At 40.9% G+C, this 27,887-nt stretch overlaps 1 protein-coding gene across 2 annotated transcripts; it reads left to right on the plus strand.

The window, feature by feature from the left end:
* The first annotated feature begins 1,520 nt into the window (after positions 1-1,520).
* On the plus strand, positions 1,521-27,218 carry LOC109628314 (voltage-gated potassium channel subunit beta-3). Of its 2 annotated transcripts, none has more exons than XM_069510276.1 (14): positions 1,521-2,235; positions 20,410-20,453; positions 20,540-20,577; positions 20,859-20,938; positions 21,180-21,224; positions 21,731-21,775; positions 21,897-21,940; positions 23,110-23,196; positions 23,347-23,432; positions 23,821-23,941; positions 24,044-24,138; positions 24,255-24,375; positions 24,626-24,714; positions 24,866-27,218. In XM_069510276.1, the coding sequence occupies exons 1-14, from the start codon at positions 1,940-1,942 to the stop codon at positions 24,953-24,955; spliced, it is 1,281 nt and encodes a 426-aa protein (XP_069366377.1). In that variant the 5' UTR covers positions 1,521-1,939; the 3' UTR covers positions 24,956-27,218. The 2 variants fall into 2 exon arrangements, with proteins under 2 accessions (XP_069366377.1, XP_019940924.1); XM_020085365.2 differs by lacking the exon at positions 1,521-2,235 and adding an exon at positions 6,549-8,849.
* Positions 27,219-27,887: the final 669 nt, after the last annotated feature.

The following is a 27,887-nucleotide window of genomic DNA, read 5'->3' on the forward strand; positions in this document are numbered from 1 at the left end:
CCATCTTGTTTTTGTTCTATACTCCCTCTCTATACCTTACTACATTATATTGTCAGTCTGACTTCGCAGAGTTATGCAACAGATCACTAAAAACAAACTCCACTGTTCCAGTTCTGATATCTGACAGTTACGCAATGTGGACACCAGGATCCATCGAAAAAATGCAATAGCATATTTTTACATCCACTCCTTCTTTATCCGACCCGCGCATCATAATAATCCCAATACCAAAGGCGGCTTCCACCATGCGCCTGGAAACCCCAAAGGTTGTAATTTACACTGGCGATCAAGACTGACCTCCACCAGCTGCCCGTATGACTGTGGTCACTCGAAAGAGCGATTATAGCTGCAACTTAATCCCAGATGATCTCTGCTTTTAAAAGCCACTGCAGCAGAGGTGGGGCGGGGCGTAGTTTAGGAGACAGCAGAGCCTGGACAGCCATGACAGCTGGAAGATGAAGGAGGAAGAAAAGGTCATACAGATGCATGAATGGATTCTCAGACAGTCAATGAGCTTGATCTTTGGTGTACATCCATTAAGTCATTGATGTATTTTTAATACTATGTATCCAACCTTTAACCCATGGTATGCTACATGAGAACATGTGAGAAAACCAAAATTCAGGATATGAATCAATCTAATTGTTTTTATTTTTGGGGGGTCAAAATAATGCACATTCGTGGTGGGAGAGAGTGAAGTCATTATTTTCATGTAAGATTCAAATTATGGTATTGGATCTTCAAGGTCAGATTTAATCATATGTATCCATGTGGGAGATTAAGAGGTGAATGACTTTGCAAACACTGTTGAGAAGAAAATCCTCCCCATCAACATCATCATTTCTCTAAACTGGAGCTTCCTGTGTTTCCAAATTTTCTCCATCTGGTGGTTGTGGCTTAGGAGACATGTGGGTCTCCACTTACCAGAGGGGTAAGAGGTTCGATCCCAAGCTCAGCCAAATCCGTGTGCCAAAGTCGCAGCACATAGATGTACTGTGTGGATTGCAAAACTGTGCTAAATTGCTTTGAGTAGCAAAGTGCTGTATAAATACAGACCATTTAACTTACATGTATTTTAATTTTATCTCTAAGACAACGTCCTCTCCTTTTCACAAGGAGTAAAAAATTTTAGTTTTGAGCTTCACACATTCTATGCTTCTTCATGGTTTGTATGAAAAACAGACAGTTGGGGTTTGGCCCAAACACGGGGCCAAACCCCAAGCAATGGGCTGAAGCTGGTGCCAGACTTTGGGGGGATGCCACTCGCCTTTTGTTAAACCCAACAGGAGCTTGGAGGCAGTGGGGCGATTGGTTGTGATGACGTTACTGCCGAAGATCAACTGATCACTTGTGCATGTAGGTAATATAATCTTTCTGCTGAGTGTCTGAATAAAAGCTCTGAGAGCTGAACTCTCGCAGCCTCCACTGACTCCGATTATATTGCATCCACAGAAGAACAGATACTTCATCCGGGCGCTCTCTTAATCTCGGCAAATGTAAGCTGGTGGGGCTTCAACACAAATCCCTCACTGTCCTTCCTTTGAGAGATAAAGAGAGAAAGATGCTGATTGCTTTTCCCATCCATTTTTACTCAAAACAGCACCTCACATCAGCAGGAGTCATTTTTTGTGACTGGGTTTTGCTGCTGACACGTAAGGACGGGCTTTGTTTTATTTTGGATTGAGACTCCACAAAGGAGCAATCACGACTTTTTGATATTTTACAGGTGCTTTAAGTTCTCATCTCCAGCGGTTTGATGTCTGGCATCCTTGGGCCGGATGCTTCAAATCTCCATGAATCTCTTATCAAAATAGCTCTGCCTTGTTGTTTCCCTTCTAAGTCAGTAGCTGCTTTCGCCTAGTAGACGTAGAAAGGTAAAAGCCGAGCAAAGGAGGGGGACGATTTTTCCTCAGCTCCTGCACCTGATTCCCAGATAACAATGTTTGCCAGCCGCGGTGGTAGCGGAGGGGGAAAGGGGGGGAAGTACTCGGTGGAGGACCTCTATGGCTTTAGCAAGAAGCCCAAGGCGTCGTCCTCCTCAGGGAGCATCGTGGCCAAATCTGGAGCCCGGAGCAGCAAGACCTCGGACCAGAGGACTGAGTCCGAGGCCCTGGCTTCACAGCTCCTGGAGGCGGCGCACAGGCTGGTGGAGCGACGCCGACTGGAGCTCTACCTGAGGGAGTGTGGCCTCTCCCTGGCCGAGTGTGAGGCTGAGCGCTCAGCCATGACATACAGGTGAGAGGGACGGAGGCAGGTGAGAGATCATGATATATCTTAAAATGTTCAAATGGCAAGTACAGCAAAGTTAGGTGAAATCATGATGTTGCTTTTGTGAAGATGAAATAACGTGATCTTTAAATGACAATCAAACAGCCAAATATAGACATGATGCAGAAACCTGCTTGAGCCACTTCGATAACCAGCAGCTTCCAAAGAGAAACCGCAGAACAAACAAAAACACTCAGCTTTTCAGATGGAGAGCATCAGACTATCCTGAACAAACAAAGCATGATCTTTCTAAATAACATGATTCATATTTCTCTAATATATCACTAATGCACAAATGTAATTGAGTATTTGAAGAGGACAGCAAATGGTGGGCGTGAGCAGAGACATCATTCATATTTGAGGGGGGGGGGGAATAGAAGAGAGAAAGAAATATATTTGTTTTTTTCCTACCAGTGACCTAGAAAGAAATATCAGGCATCTTACGAGATTTCAAAAGCAAAAGCATTGCTGAATAAAAGTGGCTGGACCGCAGACACATCTGGCTGTTCCGGCTCACTAATGTTAACACGTAATGCAGGGAACTTAAATGAGACTTTTACAACAACCATTGTCTATTGCGGACCTCCTAAAGACAGCCTGACGGGGCCGACTTCAGTGGGGCAGAAGTTTAGGGTTAACGATGCATGATCTGACAGCAGGGGACAGGCAGTTGGTCGTTACAGTGCCTTTTTAAAAACATACTTAATCATAAGAGTGCCAGAGTTCTCACAATTTTACATGTGCTCGTGTTATGTCGATGATATTTAAAGCCGTCATAGGAAGTATTTAAGTATGTATAAAAAAAGGATTATGCAGTGAATATATGATGATAATGAAGCTAAAAATAGAGAAAAAATAACAAAAAGGAAAACAATGACGTTATAATGATGCGGTGTGCACATATCTTCAAACATTTATGAACATACATGAGAATATGTCATACACAGCCTCACTGACAAATTAAGCAATGAAACTAAAAGTAGGACATGTATTTCTGCACAAACCCAGAAAATGTGCAACATATTGTTTCATATTTCATCATCCTAGATTTGTGCATCTTTAAGAATATTATTGGTTTATTTGTGGTTGTCACTTTTTATTCATTGGCTGCTGAAAATATTAGCGCTTTACAACCTTCTTTTTAGGAAACAGGGTTTTCGTGACTCAGAAGGGCATTTAATGTGATGTATCACAGGCCAGTTATCATCAAGACATCAGTAAAGTTGCCTCTAGGTGGCAGCGTCACCTTTGTGTGAGGACAAGTCAGCCCTATGGCTTTGATTCAAAAAGCAGACAAGGAACAAAATCAGCAGCTAACTGGTTGTCATCAGAATGAAGTGGTGACGGAAAACAGATGAAGAATTTACTGCAGCATTTACTAACAGCATGCATGCATGCACACACACACACACACACACACACACACACACACACACACACACACACACACACACACACACACACACACACACAGTATGATTCAGCTCTTCTTTCTTCATAAGTTTAGTGTCTTCAGTGGCAGCAGTGTCAACGTGTGTGTTATGTGTTATCTGTGGTTAATTTGTGTAATGGTGCAGCAGCTCCAAACCTCCTCATGACTGAAATTGATTACTTGTAATCAACACAACCGCTCGGCTCCTCTTCTCTAATTTGCAGGTTTTGCTGGAAACAACAATTTCCCCCTCACACCTGCTCCTCTTCTGAGTGCAGAGCAAATTTTGGGAAAGAGGGACGGATGCTATAAATGTTGACAAACTAATTATAAGGGCCAAAGGAATGCACCTCTAGTGAAGTAAAGCTTAGTGGATGGACATTTTTAACACGATTTGTTCCACGGAGTCTGAATTTTGTAGAAGTTAGGTCATAAAACAGTGAATTAAGGTCCTCTGCCCAGGGGTGGATCCAGGCGTGGATCCAGGGGTGGAACCAGGGGTGGTTAGAGGGAGGAACTGGCCCTAGCTGAAATCCCGTAACTAGTGCTTTTTCAAAATAAATGTCACTTTCAACAACAATAAATATAACATTTTGTTAAGAATTGTTATTTCTAAGCTTTTTTAAAGTCAACAAGGAATGCCTTAAATTTGCAAATTACTGAATAAGGAGTTGGGAAGGGATTTTGGAGGCAAAAATGGCTCCTCTATGTAAATTGTGGCCCCTTTATGGCCCCTAACTTAGAAAAATACTAGATCCAACACTGTCTCTGACTGTCCTCCCTCACTTCAGGATGAACCGAAACCATAAGGAAAACTTGTCTGAGGGAAAACTTCTGTGATACGGTTCCACGGAGTATAAACGCCTACAGCTTTCTTAAACTATATGCACATTTCATGAAGGGCCACTCCACGAACAATACCCAGCACTCTTTACTCTTCACTGCTCTCGAACAAGCAAGTCAAAACCAGCTGTTCAAATCTCTGCAGCCCTCAGAACAATGACAATGTGCCACTGTTTCTATATTTCTACACTTAAAACATTTTTACCATCTGTTTTTGAAAAAACGTAGCTACATGATTTGCAGAGAGGATTAGGCTGGCGTTATGTAAATGAGCCAGTGCATTTTTGTGAGGATCACCCACTTGAGACGTGCTATGACATGAGTTTAGTTGCTCAGCTTGATGGCGGACTTGAACGTCGAGCCTTTTTAATTTCTCATTATACAATCAGTTGCATAAAGCATCTCTATTAGAAACATGGTCAACTTTTCTCTCATTTCCTGAGATCTCGGTTTAATGAGACATTTCTTTTGCATAAAAGTGAACACATGTATCAAAGGACATGCTCAGATTTGGGCTTTACGATGGAGCAGCTGCTCTATGAGAGTGAATCGAAGCCTTCCTGTAGATTAACATTTATTCAAACTGACTGGATGAAGGTGGAGATATTTTGGAGTAAGGTAATTCTTGGAAAGTGCAATGTCGCTGTGATATAAAAAATGTGGGTAATGAATGTGCTTTTAAAACGATCATTAAAGCATCGCTTTTTGAAATGTCACAGTGGGTGGCACTCACATTTTCTCTCCACGCGTACAGCTGGAAACTTCTCATCCCAACTTGTACTGAATAGCTCCATTAAATAAAAGCTGATTACCAACGACTCGCTGGCAGCAGCTCATCCTGGAATCTGCAGATTGCTCAAAAGCAAGTGATCATTAGGCGCGAGAGCATCCCTGACAGAGATGATGAATGTCTGTATGTGCATGTGCATTTTTAGTTGCACAAGTGCAGCTTCTTTCCCGGGTCGTCCCGCTGTGAGGGGCAGACATTGCAGAGCAAACAACTCGAGCGCTGACAGAAAGTTTTCTGTGAGTGACAGTCCTCTCTGAGGCCGTGGCAGCATAGTTAAGACTGTAAACACGACCTTGGAGGAACATACTCATCATCGCCTGGCTACAAAAATCACACCTCTGCTTCATTTGAATGTGATGTGATGTATGAGTATTTCGTTCTTTTCAGTGTAATCAAAAAACAAAAGAATACACTTATAAACTAAAACACATCTCATACATTAAAAAGGAGCTGTCAGAGAAAAAACATTACTTGCCCCTTTCGTATAAATAACATGAATACACATGGCCATCCCCTTTTTTGATTTTCTTTCTTTTAACAAATCACATAACACATGAGTTATTCATTAAAAGCCATCATCTTAACATAAATACTACTCAATATGTTAATACTGTTTCATTATTTTATCTTTGTACTTTTCTTAAATTGAATAATATTCATCAACATTCTAAATCACTATCAAGTTTCACTTTTGAAATTGTACTTGATGGTGATGGAAACTGGGTGTGGTAGAGCAGCAGAGATCCTTCTGCAAAATGCTATGTGAATTTTAACGTTGACTATACATGAATATTAAATAAATATGATTTTGATCATTATCCATTGTCAACATAAATAGTACTCTGAGTTCATACTAAATTTGTTTCTCTATGAATCTACTTAAATTGATATTTTCACTGTCCAGAGAATTCCACAGTTTTACTCCATACACAGAAATACACGTTTCAATGTAGAACTTGCATATGGACTTTATACTATACTGATATCATACTATACATGATGATGATATTGATGATGATGATGACAGGGATGAAGATGAAGATGAAGATGAGGCCACTGGGGGCCACACCAGCATGAAGTACTTATGGGGCTGGTGAGGAGCTGGGGCTTCAGGTGGGTTAATTCACATCAGCGGGGATCTGACTCAGAGGGCTTTGATCATTGAGGCCTTTTTGACCTTCTGATAATCTGTCAGGTGCCAGATTATCCTGATGAGCATCAATGATTAATCCTGCAGCACAAACAAGGCAGTTAGGGATTTGATCAGGCCTGTTCTCACCACACTACCTCTGTTAGGTGAATCTATTAATATGAATGATCACCAACAACGTATTGTAAGTCGCTTTGGATAAAAGCGAAATGTAATCATTTCTATAATATAGGCTACTATATATGATGATGATGATGATGGTGGTGGTGCTGATGAGGGTGGTGGTGCTAGTGGTGGTGGTGAAAGTGGTGATGAAGTTGGTGGTGGTAATAATTGTTGATGATGATGGTGATGACGATGGTGGTGGTGCAGTTAATGATGATGAAGGTGGTGGTTAAAGGTGTTAATGATGATGAAGGTGGTGGTTAATGGTTCTGATGCTGACAATTGGCCATATGTCAAATCTGAAAATAAAGGGGTGTGGTAGAACAGCTGAGATCATTATGCATATGCTAAATTATACTTTATCGATTTAAATGTCTAAATATATTCTCTGCTGTATTATGTAAAATATTTTTCTATTTTATTTTATTTCACTGGAGGCTTTTCCAGACGCAGTAGTGAGTGCAGGCAAGCTCCACTAACATAATGTGAGGATGTGATGAAACGTGTGTGATGAAAAATGTAGAGATCACACCCGAGAGAGAGAGAGAGAGGGCGAGAGAGAAGAGTGAGAGAGAGAGAGAGAGAGCATCTTGCAATCCCCCACACTTGTCCGCTCGTGTGTCGAGATAGTAATAATAATAATAATAATAATAATAATAATAAAGAAGGAAGGATGATGATGCAGAGCCAAGAGGCATCATCATCATCATCATCATCATCATCGAGTGTTTGAAATGACTGCTGATGATATTTTGGGGGGGGAACTGTACCGGCATCATTTTTTCTCCCAATCCGTGCACCGTGACATTCTGTCGGTTAACGGGAGGAGAGCTGCACGGTGGCTGCTGCTGCCGGTATAAGGACGAGCTCACTCACTCTTAACCTTATGGAGAAAAAAGAGAAAAATCGGCTCCGTGTTTTCTTAGCTCCTGAATTTGTTGCTGCCTCTCTCTCTCTCTCTCCCCCTCTCTCTCCCTCGCTCTCTCTCTCTCTCTTGCATCAATCTGATGCTGCGTGAGGCGGCTCTGCTGAGGCGATGATGCATCGGTGGCGTTTGACTGTGTGAAATCGCATCCTCCATGGAGCCGGATCGGACCGAGGCAATGTAAAAAAAAAAAAGAAGAAAAAAAAAAGAAAATCCAACCACCGAGCCGCTTTTCTGTTTTTTATTTGCTGGGGAAAAAAAGACAGAAGAAGATGCCTTATTTCGACGCGAGGTGCGAGGATGCCTGTAGCTGTGGTTGTGTCATTGCTGCGGCACAGTCCGGAGCTCCCCAGCTCAAGTCCGACACAACTCATCTCAGCTGAAGAGACGAGGAGCGAGCAGGCAAGTGCTTCACCAGCCTACCTCAGCTATCCAGGAGCCCGTGCATGTATGTGGGCAGAGGCCGAGCGAGTGACACCCTGCAGGGAGGCATCTCTTTGCACCGTGGGTCTGGGGCTTTCCAAAAACTGCCACCCCCTCCCACCCGTCTGAGGACTGCTGCGAGCTTACAGGCTTCCTGATGCTTTTTGGAGGGCAGCCCCGATGCATCTTGCGAGTGTGAACAACTCTGAGAGCCCCTTGCCAGGTTTGCATCGCCAGACAGGAGCCAGAGCAGACGGTAACTCTGTGTGTGTCATGTTAGAGGCTGAACTCCTGCCTGCACCCTCCAGCTCTGCAGCCAAAATCTCTGACCTGCCCTGTCTGACTGAGCCCTCTCCTGTATGAGCATCGCCGCTCAGCCACAACGGTGCAACGACGGGAAAACAGTGTGAAGCAGCTCCAGCAATTTGCAGACATTACTGTTTGTTTGACTTTCCTGAATAAGCCCCCCCCTTTCAGCTTGTCTCATCATCACCCCACCCCAACTTTTAAAATAATTGACACAAGAAAGCAGGGTCAGGATGCAGGTGTCCTTCGCCTGCACCGAGCACAACCTCAAGAGTCGCAGTGAGGACCGACTTTGTGGCCTTCGCACCGCTCCACCTCCTGGGGGAAGCAGTGGAGGAGTAGGGGGCGGTGGCGGTGGAGGAGGAGGCGGTGGTGGCGGCGGAGGAGGTGGTGGTGGAGGAGGTGGAGGTGGTGGACAAGGGAGCAATGGTAACTACACCTCCCAGGGCTCGGTCAAGACCAGGGAGGGGTCCGGGTCCCGCCAGACACCGCAGGGCCATGCCCACATGAAGGAGGCCATCGGGCGCCACACCAGCATGAAGTACAGGTGAGCATGGGCCTGGCGAGGAGGTGGGGAACTGGAGCGTCAGGTGACGGAGGGTTGACTAAGACAGTTTTGATCATTGAGGCCTTTTTGACCTCCTGATAATTTCTCAGGTACCAGATTATCACGACGAGCATCAGTGGCAAATCCTCCACGAAAAAACAAGTCAGCGATTTGATTTGATCAGGCCAGTTCTCAACGTGAAGCCTTTATGTCGGTGTGAGGTGAATTTAAGGTTAGCTTGAATTATCACAAACGTACACTCTATAATATACAGTGCTGACAGCCTCCGTATCCATTAGCCGAGATAAAAGCACCTCAGCAGGCAGTGATTTTAGTGACATTATAAAAAATGCGACATTTGCTCTTTAAAACTCTCGGATGGATGTAAAAATGCTTAGATAATCCACAGCAAACAGCCATGGTGTTATCAAACTATAGCAGACAGTATGCATATAGGATAATTTGCCATGGGCTTATGTGTTTTATGCAGATTTTTGCCCTGGCCCCTTGCTCCTCATCACAGATTAATACAAAGCAGGCCTTCAATAACCGCTCCTCTAAAAATCACCCCAGGACACCAAGCTTTTCTTGGAGGTTTTAAAAGCATTTCATTTTCATGAAATGGTGTTGCAGTGGAGTATTGTTTGCACAAAAAAAAACATTGTTGCACACACCGGGTCTGAGTCATGATGTAGGAAAGAAAAAACAGACCAGATAAACAGCAAGAGAGGAATTTTATTTTAGTTTTCTCTTGGCACGGACTCAGATTCAGTTCACCTTGATGGATCAGAGCCTCAGCTTGACAAGGACAGCCGTCCATAGAGCATTGGAAAATAATTTATACCTTTATAAATATGCACATAAAATACATGCAGCTTGCATTGAACATTATACCATCCATAATCTATAAGGCCATAACCTCATACCATCTGTTTCCTTTATTTCGACTGTAAAATTCAATAAAGAGTGGGAGAGTTTTAATGACCTGTTTTCCTGTTAATCAGGTTGATTGAATTGCTGCCATTCTCGTCAGTCAATTAAGTTTTCATTTAATGGGATGTTTAAAAAGGGAACGAGGCACAAGTTGAAACCCAGATATCTCTGCTGTTTCTTTTCTTCCTGGAGAACTGCGCACATACCTCCGATTGGGTTGGATGATTCTAGTCGCTCTGCTGTCTATGCAAAAGTGTCACTAATGGGGAGTGCAGCAGCACAATAAGTCTTTATAGCATATGGCCAGCACCAGTTGCCAGTGGCAACACCCTAGGCATAGTTTTTGTCTGTCTCATTTCCTAATCAGCCAGCAATGCTGTCGCTTATCAGTCCCTTCTGCAGTGGAGTCCGCTCAAAGCCCCACCACCCGGCCTCGCAAATCTGTTGGTGGCAGCGCAGCGGTCACACGTTCTCCATTTTACACCCCATCAGACTGAAACAGGGCTGTACATGAAACCCATCCACATGCTGTATAAGTCTGTGCAGAGAATGAATGTGGGAGATTTCCTGACATCATGCTGATTGAGTAGAAACGAATACCACGACAGATCAGAAAGTGAGTGAATGCATGTAGCCTTGATCTCGTCTGTTTTCCATTCCCCAGGAGGCTCCTATCACTGCCTCTGTTTGCCTTGTTTGACTGCATGCTTTCTAATACCACTGCTATCTCATTAACCTGAGCATCACTCACCGGCAGGTCACAGACAATGGCACCTGCTGTTAGTTATCACTCCCATGAGCCCCTGCTGTCGCCCCCTACCCCAAATCTATTGAATCTCCTCGTATCTTTTCTCTAATCAAACTGTCTTCATTTCCAACTCATTTTCCTGAAATCATCTTTTCCAATGCGTTGAAATCTACGGTGGTTTTTATTTTGGCGGGGGACCTGTGGAGTGGTGGGTGTAGAAGTCACAACGGCAAAGTTCTGTCAGTCAGCAAATTGGCCGTTTCTATGGTAACAAGGCGCTCTCCTTTCACCAACAGCAACCTGGTAAGCAGGTCAGGTTCCTCTCCGAAACAGATTTATCTGCCACTGTCGGACATTTCTCATGGATCTTTGTTTGTTAATGGTCACAGTGGCAGGCAGCCGGCTGCCATTAGCTTTATGCATGATTGAGAGAGGGAGTATCCAAGGAGGAAAGAAAGGCATGCGTACATAAAAGATACAGCAGGAAAGAGTCCAATTTTGTTAATGACTGTTCGGAGGCTCTGTAATAACCTCCAGGACAGCAGGACAAAAAGGGGGGGTTGGGGGGGGCAGCTCACAAGTGTTCAAATGAATAGTTCAAAATGTGAGTAAATCATCTTATTTGTTTGTTTCCCAAGAGTGAGATGAGAAGATCAATGCCATGTCTGTACAGTACATATGCTAACCAAGTGCTGGTGCTAGCTTCATATGGACAGAACTAATGTCGACCAGTAGGTATTGTCTAGTCCTACCACAGACATCCCTTTAAAAAGCAAAACCTCAGCTCTTGTGTTAAACCACAGATTGTATATAAAGATGGATGACGTGTCTCAACTTCCTCCCACTATTCAGAAATGAAGTTGACGTATTCCAAACACGAACACCGGCGTCTTGGATCGATGACGTAATTAACTATTTATTATGACGTTTCACAGCATTAATTGAAACCAAATTTACTAAAAAAATGAACACGTGAACATACATCGGTGTGATAAGAACTACCTAAAATAACAGACACCTATTTATTTAACGTCCAATGTGGAGAGGGTTTATGACCTATACAGCATCCAGCCACAGGCGGGATCGAGACACTTTGGCTTCACCTTTTTTATTTTTTTATATTCAGTCTGTGGGTTAAAGACACTGAATTCAGTTCCATGAATTTTCCCAGATTTACGCACTGCTACATATTATCTTGGACAAAATAATATTCACTCTAGGTCCCACTTATTAGCTCTATTACAGAGTTTTCAACCATATGTCAATCTGATGATGGTGATGTGGTAGAAAGTTTTGGAAAAAGAGTGGATCTCTGTTTTAACTGATTTTGAAATGAATTTTCACAATCTTGATTTATCTATTGAAGAAGAATGAAATTACAAACAGATAACAAATGTCCAAACTAAATGCTGCGATAGTAATATTACTGAATATGCAGTATAACTGGAGGTCTGCATGTATTTGCATTTGTATGAGGAGTTGAAGAGTCCTGACATTCAGTGACGTGGAGAGCTTCTGTTCTCTAGCAGAGTGCACTTGAACAGTGAGTTTTGAAAGGCTGAACTCAGCAGCTGCTGAAGTAATGATGGAATCATTGGTGTCTGATGAACAACCCTGTCAGGGTTTACAGAAATATTGTGGTCATTTTCGGAGACACCGATCTGGCCTCAGTCTTATTACTCTCACAGTGTGCCCGTAGTTAAAGTTTGCCTTTATACACGCTAAGGGCACACACACATGCACTGACACACACACGCACGCACGCACACTTAACAGCTTCAGTTTATAGATTTGATCGAAGACTATTTACTTTAAGTAATGTGGTTTTATGGTTGCCTCATAAATAAAACTCTGTGGAAAAAGAATTGCTAGAAGAGAGTGATAAAATATGCGTTTCACATAGCAAAGTCATTATAGGATAATAATTAAAGAATAATTAAGTAATTTGGCCTCACATTGTTGTCATGGTTAGTAATCATTGGAAACAAATGGTTTGGGTAGCAGAGAGGGGAATAAGACAATGTGCTCCAACAACATATAACTTCTTTCTCCCTTCTTCTTTCTGAAAGTCAATTATTTTAGGTAGTTCTTATCACACTGATGTATGTTCAAGTGATCATCACATTGAGGTCTTTCAACAAGTTTAAAAAGTCAGACTCTATCTCAGTGGCTCGTAACTAAAATATATCCACACTATGATCAGTGTTGGCAGCTAAACTGCAAAAAATCTGGCTAATCATTTAATCTAGCACCTACTAGGCTGCTGAATGTATAGATATAAATAATGTAACATGAGCAACAGTTTAGATCATTATTATTCATGCAGCTGCAGCTACACATCCACACCACATTAACCTCACAAAAACATTTTTCAACTTGTGCACATAAAGCATTTAACTCGAGATATGACGTGACTGTAGGGTCAGTGCAGTTTGACATGGCTTGCGTTTGTCAATATTAGCCTGTGGACGGGTAGAAAATCATATGTTGTTGTTCAGAGTGAGCCATCTAGTCAAAGTGTGATTTCTGGAAGAGATAAACTCATCATTGCATGACATTATGTAAGAGCTGAGGCAGGGTCTGAAAAAAGCCCCACAGGTCCTGGGAAAGACTTAAGAGGTATTTAGGCTCGACATAAATGATCTCAATATGAGCTCTTTACATGTCTTGAGCTGTTTTCAAATGAAGATTGTCCAAGTCAGACGCATTCACAACAGCAGGAAAATCACCAGAGCTTTGAGGTGAGGGGTGTTGGGTAGAGCATGCAGGAAGGAGGCCACTAGCATAATATCTGCAGCAGAAATCCTGTGTTTTTGTTTACAGTACACCAATACTGGCATCAACCATTATTGTCAGAAGCTCTTGGATCTCATTGTCTTCCCAATGCGACCTCTTCTTCAGTGTCATCTATGTGTATGGCACCAATTTTTAATGAGATATTTATTTTATTTTATTTATTCAATGTTGCGTCTGTCGCGTCTCTGCATCAAAACGCCCACATGTTACAATGAGTTCTCCTCGAATGGGCTTACTCATTATCTAGTGATTTTACGAGGGGGCTTGCAAGAAAAAAATGTCTGGAGCAAATGGAAAATGTCTGGAGTTCAATGTTTATAAGCAGCTTTAGTTGTTATACATTCATATGAGATCAATGAGGAAATACGTTTTTCTATTTTGCTCTTAGTTTGAATTTAAATTCTTGTTGGTGTGATGCATTGGTATAAATCTATACCGGATATGAACCCATGCTCCTTGTGACTCATTTCCAAGGTTGTTACCCAAACTTCCTAGCTGGCAAGTTTAGATTGTCTCCATGAGTCAAGTATACTTTAACAACAACTATCAAATGTTAGATTTTATGAATAGTTTCATCATGTTGAGAACATTATGCAACAAATTATTAGGCTGAATTACAGGTTGTATACACAATATATGGGACTGAACAAAAGTAGCTTGTACAATTATTTTATTGACTAACTTGTGTCGAGAAAAGCAGCCACATATGAAACATCCATTCTGAGGAAAAGCTGCAGTGAAGGCAGAGTTCAGGCTCATCTAATAGACGATACTATGAAAAATTGCAAAACGAGCTTTGGCCTCCAGCAGACTGGATGCAGCACACGCTGCCAAAGTTCAATAAGCTGCTTTTGTAATGTATTGTTTTGCAAATTCATCACAATTAAATAAACTTTAAGAATCATGAATGATGGATAGAGGGATGCGCTGCTGCCGTCTCATCTTCAGGCTACTAGTTAACATCAGTTAAGTAGAATTGAAACTCACTGTGCCACTCAAAGTTACTCTTAAGGTGGAATTTTTGTCTTGCATGTTGCGATACAATCAGTACACCTTAAATGTCAATAGGCTACAAGGACAACTTTAATGATTCCAGTTTGAATTGATATCTTTAATAACATGTGTATGTGTGCAGTAGTGATTACTGGAGCATAATTAGTCATATAAATAACTTCAAAATATTTATATACATTTCAAATTGATTATGTTTAAAAAAAAATGGCAGAGCATTGTTCTGGCAGGAACTACATCCATGGTGGAATGATAAAATAAAACTGTGTTGATTAATAACTAACATAATTACATAATGAGATAAATAACAAAAACTGCATTGTTTCGATGAAAGGTTTGTAATTTATATGTGGACTGTGTGTTTGCAATTAAAAATAATCTCACTGAAAAGATATTTTCATAACAATTACCTGTTTCAGTTTTTGGGATAATCTAACCAATTTCAAATGGCTTTAAAAAGTCAGATAGCCCAATTATAATCTGTACAGCAGCATTTCAATGAATTGTGCTACTACATTATGGTAAAGTAGCTCAGGTGAGATATAATGGATTTTAAGAAATAAAAGAAACTTGGCAAAACCTTTTTTAATTCATCAAGCTGCGATGGTCTGTATTTACGAGGCAGCCGACCCAGAGATGGGCTTATCATTCTAATATTCATCCTCATCCCTCTCTCCACAGACATAAACTTATTCAACTCCTGGTCATGTTTACTCAAACTTCAAAGTATTTACGTTTTCATAGTGTTTCAACTTCATGTCACATTGTACTCCCCTTCACAAACATAATCTGTTTCAATGGAAGTAGTTTTACTCACATAACCTCATGTCCAGTTCCAAGATTTGAACTAAAAAACATACATGTCTCCTCTATTTACACGTTTAACATCAGCTGGTGTAAATCTCTTTGCTGCAACACTTCACTACCTTCAACCTCACTTAATACAAGTGTCAGCGACTGGTGATTGGAGGAGAGCAGCTGAGTTTGTGTCTGTGTGCCTGAGCGAGTGCTCCGCTCACAGCGTAGGTATTTCATAATGAAGGCAGCCCTACTTTCTTAACTCTTACAATATAACTGAATTAAAAACATCATGTAACATTAATAATAGCCAAAGCAGCAATTAGTGCGCTGACTTAATTACGCTGGGTTCTTGTCCCTCAGAGCTAAAGAGTCGGCTCAGACAAAAAAAATAAAAGGAAACTTTTCTCATTATCTTTCTCATCGTGAAGTGAGTTTTCGTCTTTTTGTTCAGAAACAGTGTCTTCAATACACTGGATTATCTTTTCAGTGAAACTACTTTCTGCTGAAAAGTCCCTGCTACAAATCTGTGGATGATCCAGAATAACAACGACGCTGATAATAGAAAAAAGAGATGATAGTGTTTGTTAAGAAAAATTCAATTAAAGATAAAAATACAATAGAGGGATTTAAAAGAACACAGCGAATAAGTCTGTTTCTATAATGTGGGGACTGTCACTGCAGTGAGCACCACAGAAAAAAAATGTTTTCACCTGTGCTGATGTGTTTAGCCCAGAAAGCTGCATGGATAAATACTCTTTTTAATTTGGATGAACTGACCCTTTAAACCCAAGAAACAGAGTAAACAGCAATAATTACAGAGACAATATCTCCCCACAGTTTGTGCTGGGAAAATGCATGTCTAAGCACACACACACATAAACACACACTGACGTGAGTGTTATTAATATCTAGGTTTGCTTCCCTCTGGAGAGAAGCCTGCTCAGCGTGTGTGTGGCATTTTATGACAACTGCAGAAAAAAGGCCTCCATCATATGCACCTAACCATCTGTATAGTGTGTCTTCCTGCTGTCTCAGGTGAAAACTAACTGTAAATGTCAGCACAGGTTAAAATGCTGACTACACCGTGACGGAGCACCTGTGTGCCTCCCCTCTCTCCACCATTAATAATGCATGGAACGTACGGTCCCCGTAATCACCTTGTTTGGACTTCATGATTTATGGTCAGTGGAAAAATAGATAAGAAAACATGAGAAGGCCTATTTATGAAGGCAACAGTGAAGCATCTGTGTGCCCTGCTCATGAGTGCATTCATGCATGACCGTGCGTAGATCTGTGCCTGTGTTCCAGTGTAATTCCCGTGAAGCGTGAATATCCACGTGAAAGCACGGATAGATAGATAGATAGTATAGATCTCGTCAGTTTTCACGTAACATTCGCCAAATCCATGTCAGGCGAAATATATAGGCCGAGCGTCTGTGCATGCATGTGTGTGTGATAGTGTGACTGTGTGAGAGAGGGAGTGGGAAAGACTGTCATGAGGGAGATAGTGAGAGGAAAGAGAGAGCATGTGTCCTCACTCACTGATAGTAATTTAGCAGACTGCAGCACTGCAGTGAGCGGCAGAGTTGAAAGAGAGCAGGGAGGGGGTGACTGGTTGCCACACACACACACACACACACACACACACACACACACACACACACACACACACACACACACACACACACACACACACACACACACACACACACACACACACACACACACACAGAGAGAGAGAGAGGGAGAGAGAGAGAGAGAGAGAGAGAGAGAGAGAGAGAGAACTAATGACATCCTCCACTGCCCACAAATTAATGAAAAAGGTATTTTCTAAGACGTACACTGTTTTCTCATGTCCTCTCCTGTCATGATGTGCTTGTAGAACATGTCCCACGCACTTGTTTTCCATATTAAAAAACACACACTGAATGAGAATGCACTGAAACAGAAGAGGCCTGAATTTGTGTAAGAGTTGTGGATGTGACTGGATGCTTGATGTTGCCCTGATGCTGAGTCATGTGTTTGTATTTGCCACACATAGCCTCTGTGTTGTTCATCCAGCTACGGATTTAAAAATGGAAACATGGAAAGAAGATGTTTCTACAGTGGCACAGTTGAAACTTGGCTTTATTAGTGATATTATTTCTCATTCATTGCCTGCACAAGATAGGGGCGGATACAGGGGAAGGGCTAGGGGCCAGTGGCCCCAGGCAAAATGTGATTGGCCACTGAAGTGCCCCAGTACTGTCAGTACTCTAAAAAAAAAAAAAACTAGCCACTGTTTAATACTAACAATAAATATGACAATTAAAGAATTTTTATTTTAAGTACACAATGAACAAGGAATCATTTTAAAAATATAGTCAATGTCATGTTGCTTTTCTCAAAGCTGTAGAGCTAACAGTAAACAAGGAATGACTTAATTGCGCACATAACTGAATCAGGAATTGTGCATGGATTTGAAACATATGTGTGGGGTCCCTCTATGTCAATCCTGGCCCCTTCATGGCCCCTGAAAATCCTAGATACGCCACTGGCAGGCTAAATATTAAGCTTTTTATACACAATTCTCAAAGCATCAAACAGTTTTCCACAAATTCCCTTAAGCTACACAAGGTTTGGTGATTAATAAAAACAACCTTACAAAAACACCCAGACTGCTCAATATAGTAAAAACAATATAGCATTTATTCTATAAAAATAAGAGTCCAGTTTGGGGCTGCGCTTTGAGACGAAACAATTTATGCTCTCAAGATTTTTGCTTTAGACCTGAATCTCAAAAAAATATTTTTTTTACCAGCAGGTATAATATTTTGGGATATTGTTATTGTTCCAATCTTCTCAAATGTTTCTGAACAAAAATATTTCTTTGTCTATGTCCCCCAAGTGAATTTTAGGCAAAATGGTATAATTTGATGAATGTCACAAAAAAAAAAACACCAGTAAAAGACAAGAAGCTTTGAAAAACAATCTCTGAAGTGTGTTTTCTCCCATGTGCCTCATTTATATTTACTAGCAGTGTTCAAAGTGACTGTCAGTGTGTGAGGACATGCAGAGCTGTCATTGGTGGAAATATGGTGAACAAGAGCAAAGACTCAGCGACATCAATCTCAACTCACATGTTTTTCTCCTTTATAAAGAATCCCAGACCTTCCACCTGTGTGCTATTTTGACTGAGTTGAAAGTATCGACAAAAACAATATGTGGTTCACACATGAACACTGACACCCCCACGCTGCTCACACACACAAAGAGGGACACAAACGCTTACATATGCAGGAAACTAAAAATAGCTTAAGGTCAGGTTTTAAAAATAGACCAGGGAAAAAAAGCAGGGCTTGTTCGACTGAGTGTAAATGCTCTGACAGTCTGTCTTTTTGCATTTGGCTATTTGTGGCGGACACAGGCAGGCGGGCAAGCAGACAGGCAGGCAGACAGGCAGGCAGGCAGATAGACAGGCAGACAGACAGGCAGAGAGAGAGAGAGAGAGAGAGAGAAGGGCTGGAGATGAAAAGACGGCAAGCAGCGAGTTGCACTGCAGTTCTGCTGCCTCTCCAGCTGGCTCCCAGGCTAATTAGAATGGGGGAGAGCACACATGCAAGCATGAAGCTCCCCACATCATTTTCAGCTGTAGATGCTCCTGCGGTCAGAAATGCAGCTCTCGCCTTCTCCCCGCCCGCTCTTCAACATTCAGCAGTCTGGATAATCATGTGGGGTAATGGACTCCTCTTAAGCTTATGGAACATTTTGGGCCATTTACCGCACCCACCAAAGAAGCTTTTGTCTGGACTCTATGCGAGATGAGCTCTCTTCCCTCCAGCTGTCTCACTGGCCCAGTGTAATACGCTGAACTGTTAACATACGAAGGATAAAAGGTCAATTGTTGAGAAATAATTAGACGCAGGAAGTCATTTAACCACGGGCCAGAAAGACTTCAGCTCAGCAGCTGTAGTGGAGGAAGAATTCACATCCAGGAATTTGTGAAATCAAGTTTTTATCTTGTGTCACACTATATTTTCTTACATTTCAATATTATTCATTCTTTTTGTGTCGGTGATCCATTCAATGATTTAATATATGTTGTTTTAGTTTTGCATATTCTTGGTGTTGTTGTTATTCTCATGTTTTACGAAAATAAGCATAAATATGAATCATCAGTCATTTATCAGCTAAATTTGCTCATTAATTATCCAAAATTAAATTAAATTAAAATGAAACTGTTTCATATCAATATACGCAGTATATTATTTTTACTTCTGTACACAATATTTTAATGTAGCTGGATGAGGTGGAGCTTATTAAACTACTTCCTGTTTGGTTTGTAAAAATGTATCATCATCTTAGTTTTTGTTATAAAATAAAAAAAATCAAATACAATCTTTTCTGATACTCTATATTGTATTTGAAAGCAGACATGAGATTTAATTTTATACTATAAATAAAGGCATGACAGCTCCCAAAAGGGAAGCCACATACTCTTGATGGCCCTCTGGTGTCTGCCTGCAGTACAGGTCAACAACCCAGCCTCCATGTTAATGGATGGGATATCCAAAAAGTAAATAAATACATTTTTCTCAAAGATGAATTTGTCAGTTTAAGTAGTTCTCATCACACTGACTTACTTAGTTAATTTATCTGACAAATGGAGTAAATGTTAAGATTGACAGCTGAGACAGACTCACGATTGGTCAGGTATGTGTGTAGGTGGGACCTTGATACAGCCGCTCTGTGACAAGATGGTGGTGATCATATTGGGGGTATTTTGGCGACATTTCTGGGTAGTGGGATGAAGTGGAGACGCATTGTCCATCTTAATATATAGTCTATTGTGTTAATTAACAATAGATGACAGTATGTTAAAACACAGCTGAAATAATGCTAAACAATGAATATATATATAGCCCTTGCTATAGCATGTTACAACCCATTTACTGAATGTTTATGAATTGCTGAATCATGGGGACTTAAAATTAAATATTACCCAAAGAAATGAGTGACCAGAGTCATATACATCTAGAAGAGAAATATGAATAAATAATAAAATGGAGAAAATATAGTCAAGTAAAAGTATTTCCTTAAGCATCCTATCAAACGATAGCGTACCCATGTCATTCAGAGTATTGTTCTCTTTGCTTGGCACGTACAGACATCACTGCACAGTAATGATCTCACCTGTGACTGATGAAAACATATCCTAAATTCCCACATACCTTGGTGTAATTTTTCCACTGTTTATTTCTGTGCCTAACAGCTTTTTATTTCACTCCACAGGAATCTGGGAAAGTCAGGCCTACGCGTTTCCTGCCTCGGGTTAGGTGAGTTGGTTTGAAGGCAGGAAAATACTCATCTCTGTTTCAACCCCGCAAACAAAACAAACGTCTCTGTCTCTCCTCCTGTTCAGGCACCTGGGTGACATTTGGATCACAGATCTCTGATGAGGTGAGAGCTCTGCTTTCTCTCTTTGTGTCTGTGTGAGACGATTCCAAACACACTTGCTCGTATTGCTTTTGTGGTAAACACCGGGCGCCAGGAACGCAAATCTCTGAATGTTTTTCAATTATAGAAAACAGAAAGTCTCTCAGACCTTGAAACTACAGCAGCTTGATGACATATTTCTCTATTGTATTATCCTCCCTGTGTAGCGCCCTTCATGGACCTCTGGGTAATTGGAATTTATCTGTCGCCTCCATCTTTCAGTCTCAATTTTTGTGTTCCCTCAGATGGCCGAGAACCTGATGAACATAGCTTATGAGAACGGAGTGAACCTCTTTGACACGGCGGAGGTATACGCCTCTGGAAGGTCAGGCTTCACTTTCTCCTCTATACGCATCAATTAAAACTTGTGCTTTTCTTTCAAACTGATGTTTTTTTGCAACATTATTTTTATGTGTCCTTCACATTCTCTTACTGCAACTTCTCTCTTGAGGCAGATAAACAACTGAGAGTCTTCAGATTTCTGACATATCACATGTTTGCAGATTTATTGTTGTGCAGGGAGGTTTTCATCAACCCGTCACAATCAATGATGTGTTTCTCCACAGAGCGGAAATCACTCTGGGGAACATCATCAAGAAGAAAGGATGGAGGTGATTTAACTCCTTTTTTTCCAACCTTACTTTTGAAATCGTAATAATTCCTTGCTTAACTGAAATGCACTGCATTTCCACATGTTTTTGTTACCACTGGGACAGATGCATTGTTAAATTATCTCAAGGGAAAGATATATTTTTTACACAGATGAGGAGCTTTAGACTGAGAAAGACTATAAAAGGATAAACATGTGACCATGTGAAAATAAACTCCCAGTTCACAATACTAGGTCTCTGATTCGTCCAACCACTACATTTGTGTGGGAAATGCTTGAGATGTTTTTACTCAGGGGAGAAAATATCGATAAATAAAAGTCAAACTTCAAACTAGGCCTTTAGACAGCATTTATCACCACAATTAACTATCTCAGATAAACTGTTAACTATAGTCAAACAAAATAATGACGGTATCCAATTTGAAGGAAACAAGGGGTAGGAAAAAAATACTTAAATTCTATCTTTGTACCAAAACTGTGCTCCTAACTCTCTTGTGTCCTTGCCAGACGTTCAAGTTTTGTCATCACAACAAAAATCTATTGGGGAGGCCAGTAAGTGAAGCACTGAGAGACTATTTCTATGTATTAGACAGTTTTTTCCTGATTCAAAATCGTTGTTTGCTCTTATCATTTTAACGGAATATCAATAATGTGTATTTTCCGCACTCCACAGAGCTGAGACAGAGAGAGGACTCTCCAGAAAGCATATTATTGAAGGTAATGATATATTTTCAAACTGAATGGTCTCTATGTGGTCTGTATTTATATAAAGCTTTTCTAGTCTTGATAAACACTCAAAGTGCTTTACAGTACAATTTATTACCCTACACACACACACACACACACACACACACACACACACACACACACACACACACACACACACACACACACACACACACACACACACACACACACACACACACACACACAGTGCATCTATGGGCAACACTTACTGTTAACGGAAATAAGTTACTATAAAGGATAATAAAATAAGTCTTGGGCTCAAGACTAAAAAAGCTCTGTTTATTTTATACAAATCAAATATAGAAAAAGTGGTTAATTCAGAGCTTTGTATTATTACTGAGTTTATATTTATTACTTAATTCAATTGTGCTACTATTGTAGAGGAAATGTTTCCCAGAAAAATCCCATTAGTTCAATCCCTAAAGAGACCTGCATGTTGATTAATGATCTGATGATAGACATTGTTTGTCTCACTCAGTTAAAGCCATTTCATGTCACATTTAATACTTCAAGATACCTTCAAATCGAATTAATTAAATGCTTTATATATATATATATATATAGCAGCTCTCAGGGTCTTTGCAGAGAACGCAGAAACATGGCTCATATTTAGATTTCATACACACTTACAACAGTCCCAAAACTTAAAATCAAATTACAGACAACTCCAATACAGTGTAGAAATTTAAAAATCATAGCCTCCTCTAGAATAATTTATTATTTTTCCCTCCATAATTTATTCACTAAAGCATTGCCAAGGATTTATTGGGGATCTATATCATCAACATGTTTAATAGTCTAAATGTACCTTTAAAATAGGTACAAGATACTGCACCACTGACTTCACACCAGGCTGTTATTGGGCAAAACTGTTTTCTACTCCCTCAAGCAAGCAACGTGCCAACAATGTGCCTGACCACACTTCATTTAGACCAACTTGCCCATGGGTGCTTAGATGGGTTAAGTGCATTTGCTATTTAAATAACATAGGAGTTGGACGGGAAAAGGACAACTGCTTCTGTCTGAATATGGCAAAGACAATTGTGTGGCGTTGCCTTTGTTTTGTTCCAGGTTTAAGAGACGGCCCCTTGTGATCTTAGTGACGATGCCGCGTAATAACTGACCATTGTTTGTGACAGGTTTAAGAGGATCCTTATCAAGACTCCAGCTCGATTATGTGGACATTGTTTTTGCCAACAGAAATGATGTCAACAGTCCGATGGAAGGTCAGTTATAGATGTTTGAAATGGTTATTCTTGTTTGCTGATATGCAGAAATCTTGTAATATATGGTTCATGTGTGAAACATCTGTAATCCATTGCCTTAAATTGATCAGAATTGTTTAACTTAAAAATGTTATATACTGTTATTTGCAGAGATCGTACGGGCCATGACCTTTGTAATAAACCAGGGTATGGCCATGTACTGGGGAACCTCACGCTGGAGTGCCATGGAAATCATGGTGAGTGCTCATCTCCCATTCTTCACAAATTTAAAGGTCCAGTGTGTAAGATTTAGGTGAAAGGGATCTATTGGCAGAAATTGAATATATGTATTGTTGTTTTCTTTACCCGAGAATGTGCCCTTTATATTTAAATACTTTATATTTACATTTGGAGCAGGTCCTCTCTAGTCGAAACAGGACAAACTTAATACCTTTTTATTTTTATGACAACTGAAGTCTATCACAGTTTCTCCTTCATGTTTGGAACAGTAGGGTGAGGTGAGGGGTATTCAGCTGCAGCATGCAACTTCACCATTCCACACACTGAACCTTTATTTCTATGAGCTTTTGGCACATGTGCTGATTGGTAACCATGGCTATTTGTTTGTGTCTGTTTTGGCACCAGGAGGCGTACTCAGTGGCACGCCAGTTCAACCTGATACCACCTGTGTGTGAGCAGGCCGAGTACCACTATTTCCAGAGGGATAAAGTCGAGGTGCAGCTTCCCGAGCTCTACCACAAGATCGGTCAGACATCCACACGCCTCACAGCTCAATTTTTCTCCATTTTCTTAAACTGAAGGTTTGTTTTGTTTCATTCAAATGTCCACATTTATTCCTTTCTTTCAGGAGTTGGGGCTATGACCTGGTCTCCACTTGCTTGTGGACTAATCACAGGGAAGTACAGCGATGGCGTACCCGAGTGCTCCAGAGCAGCAATGAAGGTCAGTTTGATTTGAGCGGTCGTCCTCATGGGGTTTCTCTCCCTGATCAGCGAGGTACTGTGGTGTGAAATCAGTGTGGGAGTAGCTGCCTTATTAATGCTTCTCTCCTGGTGAAGGGATACCAGTGGCTGAAGGAGCGAGTTAACAGTGAGGAGGGCCGCAGACAGCTCGCAAAAATCAAGGAGCTCCATCTACTGGCCGACAGACTGGGCTGCACTGCTGCTCAGTTAGCCATAGGTACGTACCCAGGAAAATGACATGATCATCCAGGGAACCTGTTTATTTTGTTGTTGTGTGTTTGGAAGCTAAGATTTACCTCAAAGGGCTTCACAATCTGCACAGCATATATAGACAATAAAGACTTTAATCTTAAACAGTGTCATGTGATCTGACTGCTGCAATAAACCTAATATTCTTTGAGTTAAGTTCATTTTCTTCGGTTATCCTTGATGTTACCCAGTTTTAACACCGGATGTTTTATTTACAGCCTGGTGTCTGCGTAGTGAGGGAGTCAGCTCTGTACTTCTTGGAGTTTCCAATACAGAACAGCTACTTGAGAACCTGGGTGCCCTCCGGGTAAACTTGTATTTCCTCCCACATTCATAATTTTGCCCGACACACTGAGCTACGGTTGTGTAAACCAGCGGATATGATATTTGGGATGTGCACAATGAAGTGGCAAATGACCATTTTTTAAAAGAACGCTTTCCTTCCCTCCTCCTTGCAGATTTTATCCCAAATGACCCCGCAAACCATTACCGAGATTGATGCCCTGCTGGGAAACAAGCCACACTCCAAGAAAGAGTCACGTGCCTGAAGATGCAAATCTGAGTGACGGACGATGTTTCAAGGAGACAAAGACGACAATGACACCGGGAAACATCACTTTTTGCTCTGCTGTATACTCAACAACTTGCATGTCCTCGGCAACATTACGCTTCCAGTATGTGCGCATATCCATTTTGCGCAGTACATTGTTATCATGTATGAAAAAAGAAAAAAGTCTTTCAATTGTGGAAAAAAAACAGGTCATATATTTGCTCACTGCCGATTGTTCAAAGAAAAACTGTTTCTCAAGGGGGGGAGGCTGAAAATGTTCAGAGCGACGCTTCTCGGTGATCCACTGAAACTAAGAGATGCTGACAGATACTCATCTGATTTGACTTGTTTTGATGAAAAGAAAAAAAACCCACCTCTGTGCTAAAATGAAACTTTACTGCGTGAAAGGTGCTTTCATTGGACATCTGAGTCTCTCCCCTCGCAACTGCCTGTTATTCTGTATGATGTTTATTACCCAGCAGCCAGAGAGCCAAAGGTTAGTACTCATGTGTCTAGCCTAACATTTCCCATAGTGTGCATGTGACTGCTCTGCCACGCTCACTGCTTTACAGGGTTGGGAAAAATGGATTACTTGTCTTGAGTCTTTGGAGGGATCTGACTGTGCAAAACATAAAAATAAATCCACTGTGGTATTACAATCAGATCACATGCTTTACAAAAGGCCATTTAGTTTATCGCTCTGAGACAGCCATCGACACCTTTGACACATACTCAAAAAAGTATCCATTTTTGGCTTGATCCAAACCAAAATATATTTATCTCACTTAATAAAAAAGCATTTTATAGGTTTAAAACTGTAAATCAAGAAGAAGTGGTCTGAGAGTGTTTGAAAGCAACTTTCCCAACCCTGCTGCTTTCTCTGCAGTCTTTTTGCCTCCTCTGTTTGTAAACTGTGCGCATGTCCCTTTAAGAGAGAACAGCCCGAAACAGGGCGTAAATGTGGCATGGCTTTTACGGCTTATGTAGATTTGCAGTGCCCTCATAAGCCATTATTTTTTACTCAAAAATGGTCTGGCAGTCTGATCCAGGTGTGGGCAAATTTTGCTTTTAAAGACTGTGCAGTCCGCAGACAAAGCCGCGTGTCCATCCGACATATGATCTTTGCAATGTCCTAAACTGTATCGAAAAAGATAAAAAAAAGTCAGTGATGCCATCCTTGTGAAGAGCATCACTGTTGCTCAACCTGAGGGTTGAGACAGTTTGGACTGTGTTGAAAGGTCACCGAGCATCTGATGCAAAGATCTGGACACACTGTGGTGAAACGCTCGTTTTCAAGCGAGGGGACATGAATGATACGTCTTGCGTTTATCAAATATCACAACTCTTGCCGCAGGTCACTTGGGGCAAGATTTAGCAAATGTAATTCTTTTTTGGTGGAGGCCTAAAAATATAGCTTCTCTGCTCATTTCTCTGGGAGCTCTATCTCTCTTTCTCTCTCTGTATTATTTGTTCCCTTGATTCTTGCACACATGCACAACTCATTTTCTACTGTGCATCCTGTGTCTGTTCCCTTTAGTTTTGTATTGATTCCACTACTTTGTAATGTGAGGGGGATTTTGTTCCTCATGTGAAGGCCGCACTAATCTCCAGGGTGGGTGTGTTTTTGACACATGAAGTTGTTTCTGCTGGCACAGGGTTACATTGTGGTGTAAATATCTGTTTTACAGTGAGATAACAGGTGGTTACATTTAGAAAGAAAGGAACTCCTGAAGGAGTAGCTGAAACGTTGCTCCCTGTGTGTGTGTGCGTGACTCTGTGTGACAATGTACAATTTGACTGAGTGTAGCTTCCAGTGTAAATAGATACTTCAATCAAACCTTGAAAAATGTAACTTTGCCTGCATAACTTATTTTACTGTCTTGCAAACAAAGAGAAACCAAAAGAGAGAAGAGACAACTCATACTGAATGTATCCTGTCTGTTCCCCAAACCTACAGTATATCTAACCTAAAGGGACAAAGCACATCACGTGTTTTAAAGGTATTTTCTTTTTGTGTCTTTGAACCATAAAAAGAAAAGAAATGCAAACATTGAACATTGTGACTGAAGGACTAAAAGATTATTTACAGAGGCTCAAAATGTGCTCACCTGTTTGTAGAAAGTCAGAGAAGAGTTTTGTATTTACTACTCATAACCAGGTCATATTCACTGAAAGATGCTAATCATAGCTGTTATGTTGAACATCCACATTAGCTTATCTTCTATGTTAACGTTTGGAATAAAACTCTTTGTTTGAGAATATGTACAGGGATATTTTATGAGTTACATACTGTGTAAATAACAAAATATTGGCTTTTACCCACAATGTGAGCTGAAGGATTATGATCCTAACATTCTCATATAACATGCGCTCCATGAAGGTTTCTACGTTTCCATCATTCTGTGCATTGTGCTGAACAAAATACAATATAACTCAGTAGACTGCATATCTCTGCCAAGACCCACAGTCCTCTTATGAAACGATCTGAATTCAGTAAATGCTGATTTTTATTTGGATCTCCAGCAAATTTCATACACTCATGAATATTAGTCCCCTAAACACCACCAATTATTTTTCTATTAAATTCAAGTGATCCCCTGATCCAGAACTGCACCAAAATTCAATGGGTTCCTTCTTGGTTACACCGCTCCAAAAGAATTTCATGGAAATCGGTTGTGTAGTTTTCGTATAATCCCGCTAACTATCTAACAAACCAAGACACAAACATAATCTACTTGACAGTGGTTATTTATAACTAACACACTTAATGTGTGTGTTTGAACAAAACGAATCCCTCGGATGCACAACACAGATTTTTGATTGTGGATTCGATGGAAGAAGAAAGTGAAACAAGCAGGTTTGAAAACCAGACACTGCACAGCAAACAGGTTTTGCTGCAACTAATCAAAGATCATAATTTTCACCAGTGG

This window comes from Paralichthys olivaceus, chromosome 15 (genome assembly GCF_024713975.1).
Source record: "Paralichthys olivaceus isolate ysfri-2021 chromosome 15, ASM2471397v2, whole genome shotgun sequence".
Lineage (NCBI taxonomy): Eukaryota > Metazoa > Chordata > Actinopteri > Pleuronectiformes > Paralichthyidae > Paralichthys > Paralichthys olivaceus.